General features: G+C 48.2%; 1 protein-coding gene and 1 long non-coding RNA gene across 6 annotated transcripts; both read left to right on the top strand.

Moving 5' to 3' along the window:
• The first annotated feature begins 2,462 nt into the window (after positions 1–2,462).
• On the top strand, positions 2,463–15,153 carry LOC114061233 (transient receptor potential cation channel subfamily V member 2-like). 5 transcript variants are annotated; one of them, XM_027891480.1, is made up of 18 exons: positions 2,463–3,010; positions 3,951–4,500; positions 4,770–4,887; positions 5,809–6,104; positions 6,766–6,899; positions 7,195–7,347; positions 8,005–8,145; positions 8,637–8,935; positions 9,350–9,526; positions 9,953–10,111; positions 10,238–10,333; positions 10,859–10,929; positions 11,608–11,773; positions 12,497–12,563; positions 12,651–12,958; positions 13,308–13,426; positions 13,882–13,976; positions 14,627–15,153. In XM_027891480.1, the coding sequence occupies exons 4-18, from the start codon at positions 5,866–5,868 to the stop codon at positions 14,746–14,748; spliced, it is 2,346 nt and encodes a 781-aa protein (XP_027747281.1). In that variant the 5' UTR covers positions 2,463–3,010; positions 3,951–4,500; positions 4,770–4,887; positions 5,809–5,865; the 3' UTR covers positions 14,749–15,153. The 5 variants fall into 5 exon arrangements, with proteins under 5 accessions (XP_027747281.1, XP_027747278.1, XP_027747277.1 ...); XM_027891477.1 differs by having other exon boundaries at positions 2,463–3,204; XM_027891476.1 differs by lacking the exon at positions 2,463–3,010 and having other exon boundaries at positions 3,817–4,119; positions 4,339–4,500.
• Positions 15,154–20,321: 5,168 nt separating this feature from the next.
• Positions 20,322–22,215, top strand: LOC114061253. The gene is made up of 3 exons (XR_003572073.1): positions 20,322–20,360; positions 20,707–20,840; positions 22,101–22,215. It is a non-coding gene; the product is annotated as an uncharacterized LOC114061253 (long non-coding RNA).
• Positions 22,216–22,585: the final 370 nt, after the last annotated feature.

Below are 22,585 nucleotides of genomic sequence, written 5' to 3'. Positions count from 1 at the left end.
CCTTTGGGTTTTTTCTTATTGCTTCAGTTAATTTCTAGTCTGCCCTCACTCAAAAAAACCCCAAACAAACAAACAAAAACCCAAACAAAAACTAAACATCAACAAAACCCCTCAAATCAAACAAACAGCAAAAGCCCCCTTAGCCAAGACTTTTTTGCCTTCTATGCTTTAAACTAATTACCCATATCCATAAAAAGACAATCCATTATACTGGGTTTTGGATATATTTGGTGTTTTGCTCTGTTAGCGACTGGCCCATACAGGGCAAGAGAGGGTTAAGGCAGATAAGCCTTGGGAATAAATTCCTCAGTATTTCTGCAGCCTTGTCCACAATACGAAAGGCTGTGTTCAAAGATCCTTGGCTGCCCATATCAATTTTATGGGTGTGGAATATTGCTATATCATCCAAAACAGCCTTATGTGGAATATAAGTTTTTAAATTAGACAAGTTTCTGCTAACTATTTTGATACAAATATTAAGTGAATAGCTCTAATTCTCGCAGGTGCATGCCTAAAACTACTTCTTCCCTCTTTTTTTTTTTGGCTTTTTTTTGGCTATTTCCCATGGAGGCTGTTTCGAAAGCAGCAGGAATTCAGGTTTGCTCGGTGGCCACCGGATGTCACTGTTCCTCCACAAACAGGTTCCTTTCCCACCTCACCGCTGGATTTCCTCTTCTGCTGCGATTTGATTGTCAGCAGAGCATTCCGACAGGCTGTGATCCTACAGAAAGGGATACATCAAGCAGAAAGATACTTCCATTTTAGGAATAAGAGAGCCGGAATGTTCCTTCAGAGGCCCGAGGAGTGTATAGATTGGAGCCTCTAGATGTTATGACGTGGGACTGGCGGTTACAGAAATACTGTCACGTAGATGAATTGAACCCCCTTGGCTATCAGACAAGTCCTGAGAAGGGATTATGTTTGAGAATATTTATATTTTAGATTGGGCACTGGCTGGTGTCCCCAGAGGTACAGGATTCCATCTGGGTAACTTAACAAATTAAACTGCTTAAAGTTCATCACTGCAGTGTGGGTTTTACATAACAATTGCATGGAAAAAAACGGTCAGGCCTTGCAAAAACGCTTGACATTTTCCCGAGTGTGAAAGCACACCTTTAAAAGAAACAGTTGTTCCTTAACCACGTGGCTTTTGCTGCCCTACCTATTGTTTTTAAGAAAATTTGAATGCTCCACCCTTGCCTGTTGTTATTACAGGGTTTCCTCCCCCGTGAGGATGATTTTGAGCTGCTACACCTGAGAGTGGCCAGAGATCAATCCTGGGACTAAATTACACACGTATGTAAGTGACTTTAAACTTCTATTTACAGCCTGCAGAGAACATGGTATTAACCATAAGACTGTTATGTTTTCCAGTATTTGGTCAAAATGGGAGCTTAGGTGAACAGAGAATATACATTTTAGAAAATGTGCCGGTTTCCATAAGGAACACCATGTTCCTCATGCTTCCTTTTGCCCTCTGTTTAAGCAGGTTCCAGTCATTGCTTTTCCTGCCATGAATTACTGTGCTTCCTCACGTATAATCCATAATTATGAATATGACTGATAATACTATTAAATGAAAAATAATGCATTTACTTAAAATTTCACTTAGGAGTTCGACTTCTCTCTTCTCAGATTGAAGGTTTCCACAGAACATGTCTCTCCTGTCAGGAGAAACTCAGCACCAACAGGCACATTTTCATCAGTAAAATAAGTACTGATTCCTTGTGGGATTCCTTCTTCCTCCCACACATAAAAGCCTGAAAAAGCCAGAGGATCACGTTCTGCTTTAGTAAAATTCAGGCTGGCAGACAGGTGAAATGAGATTGCTGCTTTTATTCACCCTGCATGCTGCTCTAGATGGCTTCCTCCTGAGTCCTCACAGCTCTCAGGATTTCAGATTTTGGTGGCAGGATGCTTGTTGAGCCTCATCACCAGCTCAGCAGCGACACAAGCCCGTCACCGACCTTGGATGTGTCACTGCTGAGGACACGTTTGGGCAGATTTTGTGATTTCTTTCTGCTTTGCTTCTCCCTTCTCTCAAATGGAAGTGCCAAGTGTTTCCTCTGTGTGCCCATCCCAGTGTTCCTGAGCTCCCCAGCAGCTCCGTGGATCTGCCTGGCTGGGGTGACCTCTCAGCTGGCAGCAATTCCTTTCCCAGCAAGTTGCACATTCTCCTTCCTCTATTAAAAGCAGATGTGCAGAGAGAACTCTGCTGTGATGCACTTTTGTGGGCTGATTTCATTCCTTGGCTGCAGTGGTGGGATGCCTCCAACGAGAGCTGGGGGAGAAGCCCAGGAGGATTTAAACCCATTAGTCTGAGCTAAACTCCTGAGCCTGAACCTCTGCTGATATCACAGTAAATTAGATGTAACACAACTAAAGCAAACTGAGCTGAATCGGTGCAAGGCTGGAATGAGAAAGGGATGAGAGAGATGAGATCTTGCCTTGCATTTATCTCTTTGTGGGTCTTAATGAGTCATTAAGAAGCCATCATGGAAAGCAGCAGCAGCTTTGTGTTGTTGCTGGACCAGCTTCATTTTGAAACACGGGAATCTGAGAAATAAGCTTGTCATCTCCTGCAAGACCATGAGGAGGGAAAGGCACCCTGCCATTTAATGGGTGTATTTATAGGAAGGTCATCTCACAGGCTGCATCTGACTCAAAGTCGAAGCCATCTGGGAATGTTTCTGTGGGTGACGACCACATTCCAGGAAGCGTCACAGCATCCTGCAGTCCTGTGGGATGGGGATTGCTTTGGGCTCTCATTTGGCTCGTGGTAGGTCTGGAAGGAGGAAGCCACAGCCAGAGTTCAGTGTGTCATGATGTGACAGCCCTTCTCAACGTTTTAGGACCAGTGGTTAAGCGAACTCTTGGCATTTCCCCTGGGACACGCCCCTGCTGTCGAGGTGTGGGTTAGAAGAGCTTTTTTACCATTTTGCTGGTTAATAAGATTCTCTAGTTGAGCTCTAGACCTCATAAATGGCTTTGCAAAGCATCAAGAGTGCAGGTGAGAATGCTTGCAGCAGCATCCTGTGGGAAGGCTGTTGAGGCAGCGGGTGCTGGGTGTCATCCCGTGCTGGTGCTGTGGGAAACGATCTTGCTGCCTGCTCGGGGCTGTTCAGAGAGGGAGAGAGAGAAGGAACTAAACCAAGTGGTGTAGGTTGATGTCCTCTGTCTCCCAGGGGTCTTGTTTTGTGAGTGGTAAGTGAAGCAGTATTGGGGCCCCAAGGACAGTCCGTGCTCCCAGGAGAAGCCTCTCTCAGATTTGCACTCCTCTGGAGAACCAGCCCATTAAGAAATGTGGCACTAGAGGCAAATTAAGTAACCAGCGGCCTGAGTGTTTCTGAACTGGGGCTGCTTTGTGCAGTTCCCTGTGCTCGTGATGAGCAGCTGATTGTGTGGGGTCACATTCTGGTCCCCTTATTTACTCACACAGTTTATGCCGCCTCGTAACTGGGGGGTGGGAGGTTGGGTGAGGAGATCTGGCTCCCCACAGGAACAGTTGAGCTGATCAGCTGTTTCCATGCACTCTTGGCTTGTCCTGGGGCTGAGTGAGGGACCCTGTGACAAACCTCACAGCTGCACCAGGGGCTCTGGCACTGTCAGGGGCAAATCCACCTCATCCCCTGAGCTGTGAGAGGGCTGTGCTTGGGAGCCACGAGGCGGTGGCTCTCCGTGTGCAGGCAGGGGTTAAGCATTCTGAATTTGCAATAGCCAGGCAGCTTTCCCATATAAGAGCACTGCACTCATTGGCTCTCTCTTTTACTGAGAAATCCATCTAGTCATTTCCTGTGCAAGCCCTCCTTCACTTTGCAAAAAGCCATACAGTTGAGTAAATAGCAGGACTCTGTGGTTATTCCTTGGATTCTCTCATGGGCCGCCACCAACCAGGAGTTCAAGGCTGTGCCATTAGCAGACTGCTGATGTGAGCATGGTCTGCTCTGCAGAAGAGGAGGACTCTCACCCATGGATGTAAACAATTTTGGGTCTGCTTTCATGCTTATTAACACTTGTTGGTATTGGACTTGGTCTCTGCTGAGAGATTATTTACCCTCTGAAGGCTCTGTTGGACTCCTTGTCAGATCTGTTCTTGGGTGGAGCTTGCAACAGTTTGGGGTAAGTGCTGTGCTCTTCCTGTTCTGACAGCAGGGCTTGGTGCTGCCCTTCTCAAAAGGGCTTGGTGGGGTGTCGGAAAGAAATAAATAACTCAGTTCTTGAGGGGAGAAGTGGGAGTTGAGCTTGCAAGCAGAGAGTGCTCCCTGTGTTTCCCAGGGATGCACCAAGTGGGTGTAGGGTCCTTTTTATAGGACCATTTTGCTCTTGCTTTTAAACCAGACGGTCTGTCTGTACAAGCCTGACAGTAAATAACTCTCCTGAGCGCTGTGGAGAGATGGGAACCGCAGCTGAGAAATGATTTGGGGGAAAGGAAGACAGCAAAGCACAAGCAAACTACTGTGGGAGTACGAATAGCCCTCTGAAGGATCGGCAAAGGTACCAGTAAGTGTTCTGGGGAAGGAAGTAACTCTGAAACAGCATTCTGGGGTGTTTGCCTGTGAGTGCAGAGGAATGTTTGTCATTAGAGAGCAGACTAAACTGAACGTCTGAATTATCATAACGGTTTGTCTTGAAATCAACCCTTGGATTTCTTGCTGTGAGCCGCATGCAGATGCTTTGTGGCTGTTTTCTGCCTAAGAACTGTGTTTTTTCACACCCTAATCTAAGCCAAATTGCTTATGCTGTGTCCATTTACCTCTTTGCTGGTACAGGCTATGGAGTCTGGCTGTAGTCCCAGCAAGGGAGATTTCTCCTCAGAGAAAACCTGTTAACCATTTGGAGGGAGTGCACGGGAAGGAGACAGACTTATTAACAAAAACTCTGCTGCAGGTTGGTAATTGTGGATGTTTAATTACAAACAGTGTGAATCTGCAGTCATGCTGACTTCAGACAGTGTGTGTTGGGTGTGGTCTGGGATATATTCAGATATATAAGAAGAGATGTCTGAAAAGAGTCAGAAAGGGGTTCAGGATGTATTAGATGAGAGAAGGGGCTGGCTGGGTGCTCTGCTGAGACTGCTGCTCCCTGTGCAGCAGGTTTGGGTCAAGCTGTGCTCTGTGCAGGCTCCCAGGGCTGGGAGTGTCCCCAGGGCAGCTGGGCAGTGTGTTTGTCTGTGCTGTGGAGCTGGGACTTGAGAGCCTGTGCTCTCATGGAGAGCCAACAGCTCCAAATATCTAATAACTATCTAATATCTAATATCTATGACCCCACTCATTTTGCCCCAGGATGAAATGCGTGAGGGGAACACAATTTGTGCACGTGTTTGCCCTGTATAAATAGTGCAGTGCTCCCCCACAGGGGACATGAACAGACCTATCCCTGTTCCAAAGAAGGCCTACAGTGAATCTTATCATTTGGGCCACTCGGTGACCAGGCTGTGTCGGTTGCCCCGAGACAAGAACAGTGATCATGGTCTCCTAAAGAGCCACTTTCCTTGCCTTTTATGTAAGGAACCTGTGCTGCTGCCAACAGGTGAGGTCATCTCACAAAGGGGGTTCAGATGTGCTGCAGACGAGTTTGCAGCTTGTATTTCATGAACTGCCTTTGAACTTCTCCAGTGGAACTCTGTTCAAGACCCTGCTCCTTTGTTCAAATACTGCTCCTTTATTCAAATACTGCTACTGCACTGAGTTTTACTGAATCTCCCTCTTGAAAGGGACCCAAAGTCAACTGCAGAGCACTGGGAACTGTGTCACACTGAGCACATCCTGGGTTTGTGATCAAACTGGTAACTCTCCCCCTCCCTCACAGGTTTAGTCCCCCAGCAGGGAACATCTTTGTTGACCTGCAAGACCATCTCTCCTAGGAATGGACAACTTCACCAACGGGCAGCCAGGCCCAGGCCAGAGGAACAGGTTCACTGGGTTGCTGGAAACCGATGACAGCGTCCAGGAGGATAAACCTGCACCCAGTAGAAAGGAAGAAAGATCAGGGCCTGGAAAGAAAGGAGAGCCACGACCCCTGGAGACACCTTACCAGAAGGAGAGCAGTGAATTTGCTCCTAAAATCAAGGTTAACCTGAATTATCGGCCAGGACTCGTCAGCAAGTGAGTGACTGTTGGGTGTTGGCAGGGGGTGATTCGGGTGATCTGTGCTGATCCTGCCCTGTATGGGGGCCTACAGACTTCACCAAGTCCAGACTGAAAGTGGCAGTGTAGGGATATTACAGGCATCTGGTGGGAGGGCATTAAAGCAGAAAGGAGACCTGTTAGGCCTCTGCTGCTGCCCCTGGAAGGTGCACACCTGTTGGGGTGTATTTTGGGTGGATCTCAGCTAACACTAATAAGCCACGTTGGGTGTCAGAGCAGCTTCTCGTGGAGCTCTGTCCAGCTGAGCTGTTCGTGCCAGGGAGGGATGTAAACCAGCTCACAGAGCGCTTCCACCATGTGATGGGCCTGACTCTGGTCCTGCAGCTATCTTGGGCTTCTCTCTGAGCTCTGGATGCGTGCCAGGGTTGCACATCAGACGGGATCTGGGAAGAGCTCCAACTGATGGAAAGAGCAGCCACTTTAGAGAATTCTGGGAAATAACAGTCTCTATTTTTCCCTCGACTCAAAAATAAAATGCTTGGGTTTGGTTGTTGTTTTTTTTTTTTTTCTGACAAACTTTCCTCCCTCCCTCCTTTCTTACGCTGTCCCACTAGGACTCGTGGCACGCTCCTGTCTCTGCTCTCCAGAACTTCCTAACACTTGGCACTTTTCCCTACAGCCAGAAGGACCCAAATCGCTTTGACAGGGACCGTCTGTTCAGCGCCGTCACCAGGGGCACCCCCGAGGCACTGGATGGTTTGCTGGGGTACTTAAGGAGGACCTCCAAATTTCTCACTGATTCCGAATACACAGGTAGATTCCTGCTCAGTATTTCCTGAACAGGCTTAGCAGGGGAATCTGCTCATGGTTATTTGCTTTCTCCGGCCTTCTGCCCATTCTTTTATTTTCTAATGTTCACCTGAGGGTGGAGAATGCCCTTAATTAAATATATCCTAATGTTTTTGCCTCTACTGCAGGCTAAAACTACTGATAAAAACCTTTAAAATAATGATTGTCTTTGATCCTTTGGCGATTTGAGTTCTGAATCAAATAATACAGCTGTGTGCAAAGTACACACACAACCCATTCAATACTCTCTCTCTGCCAGATGCAAAGACTGGGAAAACCTGCTTAATGAAAGCCCTGCTGAACTTAAAAAACGGAATGAATGACACAATCCCAGTCTTGCTGGAAATAGACCAAAAGACACAGAACCCCAGGCCGCTTGTCAATGTGTCGTGCTCCGACTGCTACTACAGAGGTGAGGTTTGAGTGGTGGTGCTGGGCCAGAGCAGCTTCCCCGTTAGGCAGGTGGGATGTGCAGGCACAGGGGAATGGAGGGGAACTGGAGCTTATTCAGCCCTGCAGATCCAGAGTTCTGGTGCAGTTACAGTAACAGCCTACTCACCTTTTCTTTTCTGATTCTGCTGCTGCATCTTCTTCGGCCCTGAATTACACCCTGCTGCCAACTTCGGTCTTGGTCTGTAAAGCAGAAATGGTTCACGTTTAATAACCCAAGAAATGAGAGGATTTGCTGGGGGAAGCATAAAAAGCAATCCTAAAAACGAGGAAGGGATAACGTGTCATTCTGACACACGAGTTCTGCTGTTTGGGTTGTGCTTTCGGTAGCGAACGTGCAGCATGGTCATGTACATGTATGGTTGTCTTAATCCTCTCATGCTTGGGATCTCAGTGCCAGGCAGGAGTGATTGCCTGGTCTTGTGCTGAATTTCAGATAGTTTTGAGGCTTGTCTTCTGCCTCAGTGCCTGCAACATTCCAAGGACTGTTGTTGAAAGTCCTGAGCCGGCCCCCAGCTCTGGGGCTGCAGTGGCTGTGCAGAACATGCAGCTTTTGCTCAATCCCTGTGCTGTCCCCTCTGAGAGGGGCAGGGGGTGACAGGTTCTGCTGTTTGCTCAGGCCAGACAGCCCTGCACATTGCCATAGAGAAAAGGAGCCTGCCTTTAGTGAAGCTGCTGGTAGAGAACGGAGCAGATGTCCATGCCAGAGCCTACGGGGAATTCTTCAGGAAGAAGAAAGAAGGAGTTTACTTTTATTTTGGTGAGTCAGTGTGGAACATGTTCCTTCCCTTTTTTTATTGCCATACCATGTGTGACATCTCTAATTCTAGTTGGGTTTGCCCATCTGTGCATGAGTTGCCATCTCCAGTGTCCTTTAATCAAGCCCTTGACTTACTTGAATGGCAGGATCCTTTCACATCTGGGGTGTCCAATTAGTATTTGACATCATCTTTGGTTTTATGTATGTAATCCCATCTAAGGGGCTTCAGATAGAGACCAGCACTTGGTTAGGTTAGCCAAATTAGAGGTCTGGGAAAGTGTTTCAGCTACTCCTAGAAATAAAGAGTAATTGTTTGCTGCCAAACACTTTCTGAATCCAGAGACACTGAGAAAGAACTTGTTCTGTGTTCCAGTGATAAAACTCTAGGCTAAATATGTTTTCCATAATTGCTTTTTATTTATTTATTTATTTAATTCTCCTTTACCCCTTTTTCTGCCTCCCCTCCAAATACTGTGTCCTGATCTCTTCAGGTGAACTTCCCCTCTCCTTGGCTGCTTGTACCAACCAGCTTGATGTGGTGGACTATCTTCTAAACAATCCCCACCAGAAAGCCAGGCTTCAGGAGCAGGACACACAGGGCAACACAGTCCTGCATGCCCTGGTGATGATTGCAGATGACACTGAGGAGAACACCAAGTTTGTGAGCACAACGTACGTTGAGATCCTGAAGGCAGGTGTGAAGCTCGACCCAGCGTGTAAACTGGAGGAGATAGTGAATTATGATGGATTGAACCCTCTGCAGCTCGCTGCCAAGACAGGCAAAGTGGAGGTAAAACAACCAGGGGGAATCCCTGGGGTTGATGAGGAACGAGAGAGTGTGACCTGCACCCTCAGAGCAGTGGGGTTTGAGGGAGGAGCATCTTGCACCCAACCCACGGTAACGCTGCTGCCAAGGGTCAAGGAGGTCACCTCCAAGTCACTGAGTGTCCTGCAGAGCCTCAGCTGGCTGCTGCTCTCTGTCCCACCCAGGACAGCTGGTCTGGACCGAATCTGGTTCTGCTCCTGGAAGAGCAGGTACAAGATGTAGTTCACTGCCTGCTTTCACCAAATCCTGGTGTTTGGTGTGTCCAGGCGTGTAGGGCACAAATCCAGGTGTGCTGCAGGGGAGGGTGGTTTGGGTACAGCTCTGTCCTTCTGCACCTTCACCACATGCATGTTCTTCTGTGCCCCTGGTTTGTCTCAGATCTTCAGGCACATCATCCAGAGGGAGATCAAGGACCCCGTGTACCGGCACCTGTCCCGCAAGTTCACCGAGTGGACCTACGGCCCCATCCACGTGTCCCTCTACGACCTGTCCTCCTTGGACAGCTTCGAGGAGAACTCTGTGCTGGAGATCCTGGCCTACAGCAGCGACACCCCGGTGAGGGCCTCACAGAAAGTCCCACAGCAGCACCTTCTCCTGTCCTTCCACAGCGTTGCTGTGTCGTTACGCAAATCCCTTTGAGTTTATCCGGTGTTTCAGATGATCGTTTTTCTGATAAAGAAATCCATAATGGCAAGGTTTGCAGATTTTATTATTTGCAGCTTGCTTGGCCTGCCTCTGATCACCTATAATTCCAGAGAAATTTTTGATCCTGGGTGTGTCCAAATATCTTGACAAAGCCAAGCAGAAGTAACTTCTTATGGGATTGTTGATTTCTTTCACACTGCAAGGCCTGACTGAATAAACCCTCAGTGATTCCCCAGCTGGAGCCACTGAGCTCCAACACCCAAAAAGACAATCCTCTGCTGAGTTTTCACCCCTGTTGACACACAGGTCCATTTTTGCTTGTTTGTTTTCCCACAGAACCGGTACAAGATGGTGGTTTTGGAGCCACTGAACAAGCTGCTCCAGCAAAAATGGGAAACTTTTGCTTCCAAGAGGTTCTACTTCAGTTTTGTCTCGTACTTGTCGTTCATGATCATCTTTACAGCCATCGCCTACTATCAGCCCTTACGGGTAAAGGTGGGTCCAGTCTTTTTTCTGGAAAGGCCTGGATGGTTGGAGCAGAGTTTAAAAGGTTATGTGTGGTTGTCATCACTGCCTCTGCCCGTCTTCACAGGCTTGGGTGGTTTTGCTTTTGTCTTGCAGCCTTCATTTCCAGTGGAATTCACGGCTGGAGGCTTCCTGTGGGTGTCTGGACTGATCATTATCTTGTTAGGAGGCATTTATCTGATCTTTGCTCAGGTATGGGGGTCTCTGGCCTAGGTTCATTGTAAGAAAGCAAAAAAATAAAAAAAGGGAACTATCACTGACACAGCAGATTCAGTTCTCCTGACATCAGGATGTGCAGGAGTGGATGGCAGGAGGGAAAGCTGCTCTGGGACATGTAGTGTCAGTGGGATCCAGCAGTGACAGGGGTGGCACAAGCAGGGTTGCTGGGCAGGAGCGATCATAGCTTCACAACAGCAAATAATTCTGAGAGACTTGTATGATTTATGGTATTAAAATGCATCCCTGGCATTTAATGCAGTCTATTAATAAGGCCATGGGGCTGAGCCATGATTCAGCCCTTGTTTATCCTTGCCCTTTATAAATAAGGCCTTTTTTTCATCTTAGAAGTATGACTAAGTGCAATCTGGGGTCTTGAAGATGGAAGCACGAGGAGGAGCTCATGGAGCAAAGCTTTGCCCCGAGCCACAGGCTGGGTGTGATCCCTCTCTAACCTGCCCTGCTCTTGGTGAATGGCTCCCATTGATTTCTCTCCCCCAGAGTCTGTACCTGAGGAGGAGACGCCAGTCCCTGAAGACCATGTGTTCTGACAGCTGCATCGAGATCCTGATGTACGTCCCTGCAGGGGTTTGGCACAGGGAAAGTTTGGTGAAATTGGTTCCCTGCTGGGTGTGGCTGGCATTGCTAGAGAGGTGGTGAGCAGGAGACATTGATCCTCTGCCACTGCCTCTTCCCATCCCTGCTCACTTCTACCTCTTGTCCTAACCCTTTGTTGTGATGGCATTTCCTGGGCAGAGCCTGTCTGTGAAGGTCAGACCGTCAATTATTCCACAGTTAAGAACACGTATATTTGTTAGAAACAGAGCTCAGGTTCTCAATCACACTGTCACTCTGGCTCGGAATTAGCTGAAAGGAAAAGAACTTCCAAGTTTTCTGAGGAGGAATGTGCATCAATGTATGTGTGTGGCTGGATGGATGTGGGCCTGTGTTCTAAGTGTTACCTTTTTTTTCCCCATTTAATATGTTATATGAGTTATACCAAGCAGTTCAGAGCTTCCACACTGTGAGAACAAAACTGCAGCAATTTGTAGGTCTGGAACTAGATGATCCCTAAAGTCCCTTCCAACCCAAACCATCCTCTGATTCCATATAGACTCTGATTATCTGCCATTCTTATGCTCCTTGTAGCCTCCTAAAATTTGCTTTTCACTGAGAAGCAGAACAGATCTGCAACGGGAAGAGATCAGACCAGTTGAGGTGAGTCACTGTGTCGTTCTGTTTGTCTCCAGCTTCATCCAGGCGTTCTCTTTGCTGCTGTCAGCAGTCCTGTATGGTGCCAGCTCAGAAAACTACGTGGCAGTGATGGTGTTCTCCCTGCTCTTGGGGTGGGTGAACACCCTGTACTACACCCGGGGCTTCCAGCGCACTGGGATCTACAGTGTCATGATCCAGAAGGTCAGTGCTGGGGGGGGAAACCCTCTGCATGAAAAGCTTTTGCTGGGAGTCCTGTGATTGCTCTCCTTCTCTCAGCACCATGAAAACCATAAATGGAGTTGATGTCCTGGCTCTGGAAGCACAGACACTGTAGGAGATTAGATCAGTGTCTTCAAGTACAGCTGCAGTGAACCACGAGTGTGCTCTCACTGAACAGAGCAGGTGACACCTGTTTGTCACCAAACAGCTCAAAACTAGCAGGAAAAACCAGTGTGAGTTCCCTGGAACTGTTAGGCTTGGCCTGGGAAGTGTTTTCAGGTCTACATGGGAGTCAGGGACTAGAAAAGCAGGGCAGAGGCGAAATGAGGTGCCGGGGTGAATTGTGATCACTGCTTGTGCAAACCCAGTGGAGGTGGGAAAGAGGGGGATGTGTGTGCTGCAACAATTTGGAAACAACTGTACTGGGGAACTGACAGGATGTTGATTTGTTTCAAAGAACCTCTTCATACAAACATAACAACTGATAAGTGAATGCAGTACTGTCAGATTAAGCTACCGATGATGTTACTTAACCGAGGAATCACTTTGACACATGTGAGTAGTGTCTTAAACTAGATGGAAGCACTTTCCAACTTGCTTTCAGCATTGCTCCTGGGGGTTGGTTATGATGGGCAAGAAGGGGGGATCATCCTGGTGATTTCACTCAAGATGAAGATCAGCACTTCCTCCTGATTTGTGTTTCAGACCATCATGAGGGACCTGCTGCGTTTCCTCTTGGTGTACATGATCTTCCTCTTCGGCTTCGCTGCAGGTGAGCCCTGGCTCGGTGTTGTGTTGTGGTCTGGGCTGCAAGAAGTGGATTTTTCTGAGGAGAACCTCAACTCTGTTTTCCTCACAGCTCTGGTTACTCTGATGGGCGACGCTCCCTCGGTGTCCCACAACAAGTCCCTGGCTCACCTGGAGAGCGGTGGGAGCCACGCCATGTACGGGGGGCTGCTCAGCGTCTCCCTGGAGCTCTTCAAGATCACCATTGGGATGGGCGACCTGGATTTCCAGGAGCATGTCAGGTTCAGATATTTTGTCATGCTCCTGCTGCTGCTCTTTGTGATCCTCACTTACATCCTGCTGCTCAACATGCTGATCGCCCTCATGAGCGAGACGGTCACGGACATTTCTGGGTACAGCAAGAGTGTCTGGAAGCTGCAGGTGAGGCCCCAAAGCTCTGCTCGAGTCTCACTGAATCAGAGATGGCAGTGCCTGTCTTTTTGTCCTAAACCTTTACATGAGTCTTTCCTATAAATTTGCCACCCTGGGGGTACATCCTGACATCATTTTTAGATGTATTTACAGCTCTTGCTCTTTGCATGATCCATGTGCACGAGGAACTTGAGAGAGTGACTGAGTGGCACCACTGAGCGAAGGAGCACTTTGGGACTGGGTTCCAAAGTGATTCTCTAAGTCAAAGTAGTTGCTCGTTGGGGAAGATTTAATGGAAAAGAAGGGCTGGGCTCTGTTAATGCCCTGATTTCTCTCTGACATGGATTTCTTCTTGCAGAGGGCTATTGCTATTCTAGAAATAGAGAAGGCCTGGCTGTGGCGCCAGGGTGGGAAGAGGAGATCTGGCTGCTTCATGTCAGTGGGGCTCAATAAGAAAGATGAGAGGTGGTGTTTCAGGTAAGACAGATACATCCTTCACACTCCAGCCTAGCAATGGAATCCCCTGATTCCCAGCCTGGTAACCCTGGACAGCCACAGGGAATTTCAGCAGTGACTCAACCACATATTCCTGGGTACATGCAAATTGGTTGGTGATTGCCAGGCTGGAAGTTTGAGAGCTAAAAGAGCTGCCAGCATTGTCACCTTTGTATTAAGAACCTGAACTGGAGGAACTGGAGTATTTTAAAACAAACAACAAACCACATGCAGGGGGAGAAGATGTTTTACTTCATGGAGCTTAGAGTGCAGAAGATCTACTCAAAGAAAAGCTCTGTAAGGTGCTGTTGCTGCAGCCAAACCTAGGATTGCATACAGCAGGATGAGCTGGGTTGGGAGGCTGGGTTGGAACTGTGGGATCTGGGTTGAAATGCTGAGCTCATTTCATCAGTGCCTGCTGCATTTTGTCTCTCCAGAGTAGAGGAAATTAAATGGGCAGACTGGGCAAAGGATGTGGGAGTTCTGAAGGAAGACCCTGGAAACACCAGTGATTCAGAAATAAATCCAGAAGGTAAATTAAATCATGAAGAAAGTCCTTCAGTATCCTTTTAGCTTCCTGCTCAGCAACTGCTCTTGGCAAGTTATTACATCTTTGGTAATAGAGGTTTTAGACTGACCAACTGGCTTATGAAATTGCTTTCTCACAGCATCACTTGTGAGCTGAGAAAATAAAGATTTACTATGGGTGTGGATCAGGTCAGGGTTTGGGAACAAACTGAGCATAAGGGAGATGCCATTCCTACTTCCCTCTGGTAGAAATGGGCAGGAAACACTGGATTTTTTTATAGAAGTGGTAAAATTTAGGCCCACTCGTACTGCAGGTGTTAAAATCACAGGGTTTTTAGGGCATGAGTCTGGGCATTACCACTGACAACTCGGCCAAATTCTGCCTGAGATCATTCTGGGAATGCCACTCTGTGGCAAACAGAGAGCTGTTACTTTCCCTGGAAATATTTTGTTCATCCTGGCAGAGCTTGGATTTGAACCCAACCTCCTGCTCTTGCAGTGCGGGTCCTTCCTGCATGCCAGTTTTCTAGAACTGGGAGGGTTGAAACATTACCTGGTGTGTGCTGGGTGTTCCCTAAACCTGCCCTCTTCTAAACTGGGTCCCTTTGTCAGCTTCCTGCTGATGAAGGGCCGTCCCTGTGTCTCCTGCTGCAGAGACAAGATCGTGGAAACGGCCACCACAGAAACCTCCGAGATCAGAGGAGCAGTCACCCCTGCAGCCCCAGCCATCAGCAACAGAGATGATGCCTCTGCAGGGACAAACCAGAGATCTTTAACAGGTTTTCTGAGTTGCAACCTTGCTCCCATCTCCAAAGGAGTAGTTCTTCCTGTAGCAGCTGGAAGAATTGAAGGCATTATCAGTATTAAAGTGCATTTTGTCAAGGACTGTGGTTCAGCCTGTGGCTTTAAGTACTTTTGTGCACTTTAATCATTCATTTCCTTTGAAGAAACTATTTTTACTCAACTTTCTCTGCCTGACACTTTCTTACTACTATGTCTAAAGATCCAAGAGCGACCCCTGGGGCAGCGGGGAGTGGTCTCTGGGAAGGCAGTGCTCCCTGAGCTGTACAGGAATAATGCTGATGGAGCAACCTAGAAAAGAGTGGCTCAACTTATTCTTTGGTCACAAGAGACTGCACTCAAGTGCTTTGGAATAAAAAAATGCTGTAGAGTCATAAAAACTTGCTCAGGATGGAGTTGGCTTCTGTGCAAAGCGCTGTGGGTGCGAGGCACGAGCGGACAAACACTCAGTGTGCAGTCAGCAAGAGCTGCTCTGAGTGTCTGTCTCAGCACCTGCAGTGCTCTGTGGTCAGTTCCACATCAGAATCCCCCTTTTTACAGTGTTGGAATGAAATTCTTTGCACGACGTGCACGTTTGCTTAAAAGCACATGAAGTGATGTGGATTTCCTGGACCTGTGAGCTCTCACACGGGGAATTTCGGAGGCATCTGTCTCTCACAGGTTGCTCTGTGTCTGTAATAAACAGCAGCAGGATCCTGCTCGTGGCTCTGAGAGACTGATGGGCCGAAACTTACTGTGTGGTTGATGTTTCCTGTCAGCTCTGGCATCCTGTCTTGCTGCAAACGTTTGCAAGGACCTCATTGCTTTTTGTGACGTGCACCCAGCCCCGGGCAGGAGGGGCAGCCTGAACTCTGTGGAAAAGAGATAAAAACGAGCTGTCTCACTTTTCATTGTATTTAAAAACAGTAACATGTAACATTTCTGTAAACTGTCAATATAGCAAGCTTGCTTCATTGAAAATATTCATCCTTGGACATATTTTTAGCGTTTCAGTCTTTCCCAAAAAGCAGGAGAAGGGGTGACCAGTGGCCTTACCTAATTCCTGATGACATTTCCCCCAGTGCTGTGCTGCCCTCGCTGCTGTGCCAGTTAAATTGTTTTTCACGACCTCCTGTCAGTTTGTGCAGCCACAGCTGAGCATTGAGCAGCTGATGCTGCACTGGATGCCCCTTCCACACAGGGAATAGTGATATCCCCAGGGAATGGTGATATCCCCAGGGAATGGTGATATCCCCAGCAAAGCTGCAGGCTCTGAGTGTTGACCTTCCCTTCAGCAAGATAAACTATGCAGCTGGAGATCTCTGTCTCCTTTCTACTCTGAGTGAGGCCTGGAGGTTTTTCTTCTGGAGACAACCATCCTAATCCTCACTGCCTGCAGGGGACTGGCATTGCCTTAAAACTCCCTCCCTGCACTGAAATGGGCTCTTCCCCCGTGCTGGGCAACTCCCCTGCAGCTTCACCCCACTGGGGCTCTGAGTGCTGACTGACTTTTCTCTCTCCAGCTTCTGTTGTTTTCTTGCTTTGTGAAGCCTTCAGCTGCTTTTCCCATCTATGGCTTTGTCCTAAGTGTTCCCAAGATTTGGCAAGGTGCTCACACTGCACAAAAGGATCATCTGGCATATGATAAATCTATTGCTGTGCCTGGTGCTTTGCTGTGGGGGGGACTCTTTGAGAATCTCAGAGAATGCAGGATCAGATCTGCCATCCCTGCCTAGAGTCCTGATAAATCACAAAAGAGAAATTTTGCTTCCTGGTAGTTTTGGAAAGCTGTGGGCTGTGACAGCTTCCTTGCAACAACCCCTGCCCCTTCAGCCATTCCCTCAACCTCCTTCTCTTTAAATCCCTTCCTTGAGCTTGCAGCGCTCGTTTATCTTTTGACCTGCATGAGAAATGTTCTGCTGTGAAACAGGGCTTGGCACTCCCTGTGCTCCCCAGTCCCAGCTCAGTCCAGCATTCCCAGGCCCCCCCAGCTCCTGGATGAAGGATGCTGGGCAGGGACAGGCACGTCCAGCTGGTGGGGGGCTGTTGCCCAGCTCTTTGATGTGCTACGGAAAAAAGGGGATTTCTGAGGAGCTGACACCTCTCTGCAGTGAGGATGAGTCAGCGCTGTGGTGGTTGTCATCAGCAGCCTCCCAGTGCACGAGGCTCCCCTTTGGTTCCACCACTGAACCACTTCCCTGTCTGGTCCTGCTGCAGATGGGAAGGCTGGCTGGGACTTGTTTCATGAGATGCCTGCAGTTCCTGGCAAGGGGAAGGACTTACAGGCTGGCTCATAGCTCTGAAGGCCCAGAAGAATTTTGAGACCCTTAATAGACCATAATATTTTGTCAGGAAACACTTCAGTCATTTACATGAGAAATTATGAGCAGATGACCTGTCCTCTCCCTTCTACCTCTTGTGACAGGTGAACCCACCTGCATGTGAGCCCCTTCCTGGGCGGATGGGGAGGGTTTGCAGGGCTCTGGCAAAGCAGGAACCTTTCACAGACATCAGTGAAGGAACAGCTGCAGTTTCTGTCCTCTGTCTGCCCTGCGTGTATGACCAACAGAGACTCTGGAGGCCCAGCCACGCCATGAAGAAGAGGCACCAGCAGCTCCCAGTGCTTTCCACACAGGATCAGGGATTCTCCAACCCTCTCCTGTGTGCTTTGGTCAGAGCTGCTTGGCTCCTGGCAGGGTGGGATGGCAATGTGGACCTTGGGCTTCCAAACTTTACACGAGCGTTCCTTGCCTGCCCGCTGCTCCCTGTGCCTTCTCCAGAGGGCTCCAAGTGCTTCCCACCTCCCAGTGATCCATCCCACAGCTTATCCGTGCCATTTTCCTCAAAGACACTTCATGCCTGGTTTGTGTGGCTCCTAATCCCCCACCAGGCCATTTTCCTCAGGGGCAGAGGTGGAGCCAAGGCTTTCCTGTTCCTCAGATGTTTTGCACATTTTATTTTGCTGTCGGATTTTTTTCCCCTCCCTGTTTTTCCGACGCCTGCTCTGAAGCTGGAGCCAGCAAGGGGAGGTGTATCCGTGGCTGAGTTGATTCCCCTCTCTCTTCATCTCTTCCTGACCCCACTTGCAACTGAACATACTTTCCATTGCCTCTGGAGCTCGCAGAGGGAGCCTTTGAAATGTGACAGCCCAAGGGCCCCGACGAAGAGCAGATGCTTTCTGTGAGTCCCACGAGCTGCACGGGCTCTGAAGGGCTGCAGCTGGGCCCTTCCTGGGGCTGCCCCTCGCTTTTGGTCTTTAAGAAATTGCATTTGTTGCTCTAAAACGAAAATAAAGTTGGGGATGGGGGGTTGGGGGGGGGATGGGAGGAGAAAAGACATTTTAAAGGAAAACTTCCGCTTTGCAACCTCACATCTGCTTCAGCAGCACAAAAAAAAAAAAAAAGTGGGGCCTGGCAGGACCAGGCAAAGGCTCAGGAAGACGTGACTGTGGCTGGCACAGAACTGTTACTAAATCTGAGTGCAAAGGGTGGTTTTTTTGCTTCCTCTTTTAACATAATTTTTTTTTTTTCTTCAGTTTGGATTTGTGAGATGTGGAGTGCTGCAGCATTTCTGGACTGGGAGGATGGTTGTCAAATGGTGACACGGGGAGTCCTTTAAGATGAGAGTTGGAGGTAGCTAAAAAGTGTCCATGTGATTTGTTGCACCCTTTTCTGAGAATTCTTGGAAAATTTAGACTGTCTGGGTAAAGAGAACCCGGTCTCTGTTCCACTGGGAGGAAGATCCATCTCCAGTTGACAGCTTTGGTTTTGCTGGTGTTCACACCCCCAACGCACAAGTCAGGCACTCAGTCCTGTTGCAAATAAAATAATTCTGCTCTTTTGGAGTCCTTGGTCCATCCAGGATGAGAATGATCCCTGCCCTGGTCAGGAGGGGAAAGCAGTGGCTGCCGAGAGGCCTGGGGACCCTTCAGCAGCTTCGGCTGCAAGGACAGCACTGATCCAGCGCTGCTAAAACCCCTCCTGCAGCGAGCTGGGGGCTGCAGCTGCTGCTCTGGTGCTGGGCAGGCCCCTGGTGTGTCTGCAGTTCCTGCAGGAGCTCCTGGAAAAGCCCCAGAGCCCAGCAGAGGCTGCAGGAGTTGGGAGCCAGGTAACCCTGCCCTGTGCCAACCTGCTTGGCAGTGCCACAGGCAATGACCCTCTGCTCATCCCTTCCAGCCTGCAGCAAGTACCTGAAGGAATCATGAAATTTGGGAAAAGACTGGGGAAAAAACACATGCTCTGTTCTCATGGTTTGCAGGGAGGGAGGTCCTCGGCTTTGTTGCTCTTTCCCCCCTGTCAAACTGTTGAATGATGATTTTGTTGCTGCTAAACTGGTTGCAGGATCTGTCCCCGAGGATGGCTTGTAATAAAATAAATAATAGGAAACGATCCACATATAAGTAGATATGCGATGTTTTGTTCTAAAAATTGCCTTACTCCGCTGCAAAGGACACCGATCCTACAAAGCTATATATAGAGAATTCCAGGGAAAGGGCTTGCTTGCCTTTTTCTGGAGCACAGGTTGGATCTCGTTTAGGGTCTGAGCTCTGCCCACTCGATGTGAGCCGCGATGGGGTGACAGATCCTCTGCTCGCTGGAGCTCCGTTGGATGGGGGGGAAGGAGGAAGGGTTTACGTCCATCGCCTGGAGACAGAGGTGAAAACACTGGTAGCGTAAACACTCCATGTTGGGGATTTTCCAGCCGTGCCTGAGCAGTGACAAATAAAACATTCCTGCTTTGTGCTCCCGCCGGCCGTGCTCTCCCTGTATGGTAGAGGACTGAGGGCTGCAGCCAGAGCTGCTGCCTGAGGCACTGGGAAAGAAAAGAGAAACACAGAAATGACATTATTCAGTGCAAGAAATAAAACTCTGCGGGACTTAAGGTGTGCTCTTACCCCAGAGTGGGAAAACCCTGGTTTTTGCCTGGACACAGACAAGTTTTCAGTGCCACACACGTGTGCAAGAGGAGCTGCTGGGACTTTCCTTCCTGGGACACGCAGAAAACAAGTATTGTGTGAGGCCCTGGCTGCAGGACCTGTTACACAGCACCCAGGGTGGAAGTTAATGGTGTCATTTGGAACGAGAAGGGAACTTCAGCAGCAGACCAGGGGGGAACCCTCCTTGGTCCCCTTGCAAGGCTGTGCACACACAGGATGGTTGGAAGAAACCCAGCCTGGGCACGTCAGGATTCAATTAACGTGCACCCTCTCGTGGTTCGTTCCTGTCACAGGGTGAGGGCAGGGGTTGGTTTCTGTGTGGAACAGGCTGGGGATCCCCTCAGCTGCTGCTGATTTAAGAAAAGACTGTGCAGTAAGATTTGTTTTGTGTCTTATGTGGGATTTTTTTTTCAATGTGAGAGTTACGCTACATTTGCTGTAAAAGGATTTCTGCCTCCAGCGTTTTCCAGACTCATTCTCTCACCTTGAAAGGCCACTTCAATGTGCAGGTGACCTGTGCCTTGGCGAGGTTTGGGGATGGATATGAGGATACTATATATTCTATACTGCAGCTGTACCCCCCTTGAAGATCAGTTTTCAAACCATTCCTCTTTGGGCAGCTCTTCCACCTTTAATGGTGATAAAGAGAATTTCAAGGGCTCTGTTCCCCAGGTGGGTGTGTTGGTGGGAACTGGCTGCAGTGCACCTTGAGAGGGAAAAGCTGGTGTTTTTGTAGCAGAGGCTGGTGTCACTGGGGTGACACACTTGCAGATGGTTTGTGTCACTCCACAGGTTTCTGCAGAAGCTGCTCCTTAACTCCTAATTATTCACCTGCCTGGTGAGGCAAAGGAGCTTCAGGTGCTGCTCCAGAACAGCCTTTTCCATTCCAGGACGTTAAGAATCAGTATTTTGCATCTCAGGGGTGTCACAAAATCACCCCTACAGAGAAGTGTATTTTCCTTAGGACAGGGGAGAGATCCTGACTTCTATTTGTTGATGTTTCCTCCCACTGTTTTAGAGAGTAAAAGCCTCTGGAATTTCTTCAGGACTCCAGTATTTTGGACAATCCATTGGTGATGGTGGCTTTGATTTCCCTAATGATGGTGTCCAAGACAGGGCAGCAGGATCTCTGGAGAACGTGACTGTGCTCTGGTAGATAATAAATGTTATTTTTTGGTGTGCTGGGGAAATGCTTCAAAGACAAATATAGAATCTGTGTTCCAAGCAGTGTGTCATTATTCTATTTTTAATTCAGCATCAGAGGGACATAAAAAAAAAAAACCTTTCCCAGTGCTAGAAATTATATAAAATATAAACCCTTTAGTTCAAGTTGCAAAGGCTTTTGCCTCTGTATGTCCAAAGGTTCCAGCAAGTATGAGATAGTGAACATAAAGGCATTAACACATTAGGTCTGCCTGCTATTCAGCACTGATAATTTGGGTCATTTAGGCAAAAAATAGTTTATTTACATCCTGTCCCTCCTTTTCAATCACACACCTGGTCAGGCAGCTGAGGGACCTGTGCAGCTCCCAAAGGCTGAGACAGGGGCAGATGGATCTGATTTTCTTCTTGCATTTCGTATCTGAAAACAAAATTCCAGATGAGGAGAGAGCTGGAACTGCTGGATAATGTGTTTATCTAATGGAAACATAAACATGGTGTTTGATGCCGAAGCTCTGCCCACACTGGTGTATTTTGGCTGTCTGTGCCTCCAGGCTCTTGGGATTTGGCGTGTTCTGAACGTTCCCAGCAGAAACTGGGATTGCTGTAAATAGGCCAGCCTGGTCCAGGTGACAAACCATGGAAACACTGAGCAATTCTTGTTCTTGCTGCCAGGCTGCCTGAAAGCATTTTAATGCCTGAGTTCCAAAATTTATCTTTGATTCTGCTCCTTATCAGTAATTCACTGCCCAGCTTGAGAGCAGCTGTCCAGTCCCACCAGCAGGAGATTCAACCCTGAGAGGATCCTGATTTTCCAAAATAACAGCCTCGTTACAGCAGAACTCTGTTTTGGTACAATCTCAGCTTTTACTTCAGTGCCTCAAGGAGGTGAAAACTGGGAATTCTGACCAGGTTGGAATGTGCTGTCTCTGCAGGGAGAAAGCAAACATGAGCAAGCTGGTTTTCAGTCTGCAGCTGAATTACTGACCACATTATCCAGGGGAAGGCGTGGGAGGCAAATGTATAAAAATGTATAAAAATTTATAAAATGCATAAAAATATATAAAATGATCCAAACAAACATCTGAGGGGCTCGTGGTCCACTGATGGCTGCTAAACACAGTGGCCCAAAGAAAACATCTGAGCCAGAAGGTCCTTAAATATGCCAGGAGATGGAAACTGGAGCAGAGGTAACGTGTGCATTTTAATGCCTGGATATTTTCTTAACTTCTTGATCTTCCTTTCTCGTAGCCATGTGAGTTCCACTGTTTTTCCAGGGTTTTTCTGAGAGTTAAACACGAGAAAAATGATAACATGGAGTGTCCTGTTCCTGTGCTGGGCAGAGAGCACCCATTAGAAAATGCATTTTCAGGTAATAAAACACAAGCAAAGAGCTTTTTCTCTTTCCAGGATGAAGTTTTTACTACTAAAAATAAACAAATACGTGGTTTTGTTAGCCTTTGCATGTCATCTCCTGCCCTCTGCTGCCTTCCTACTTAGCAGTCCAGTATTCTGGGTAGATTTAGGCCCAGCTTTTCCTCAAATAGGTACTCCTGTCTTGTTTGGAGAACCTCATCTCTAAGGTTCAACCCCAATTCTGCTAAAAATTGCTTTATTTTTGACCACACTTCTCCTGTGCCCCTGTTTAACATGAGATCAGGTGTTACCTGTGTGGAAGGCACGAGGTTTGTGTGTTTTGTGCAGGACCTTTCAGACTCTGAGCTCTCCACTTGTAT

This window comes from Empidonax traillii, unplaced genomic scaffold (genome assembly GCF_003031625.1).
Source record: "Empidonax traillii isolate 1590-97213 ecotype Southwest subspecies unplaced genomic scaffold, ASM303162v1 scaffold322:size1131127, whole genome shotgun sequence".
Lineage (NCBI taxonomy): Eukaryota > Metazoa > Chordata > Aves > Passeriformes > Tyrannidae > Empidonax > Empidonax traillii.
The sequence above is the reverse complement of the archived record's forward strand: the minus strand, read 5'-3'. Positions and strand labels throughout refer to the sequence as shown.

Excerpts from the sequence above, each read along its gene's own strand:
- LOC114061233 (XM_027891480.1), top strand. The coding sequence starts at position 5,866 with ATGGACAACTTCACCAACGGGCAGCCAGGCCCAGGCCAGAGGAACAGG. Across the intron at positions 9,527-9,952 it reads CCTACAGCAGCGACACCCCG|AACCGGTACAAGATGGTGGT; the intron begins GTGAGGGCCTCA and ends GTTTTCCCACAG. Across the intron at positions 13,977-14,626 it reads TTCAGAAATAAATCCAGAAG|AGACAAGATCGTGGAAACGG; the intron begins GTAAATTAAATC and ends CTCCTGCTGCAG.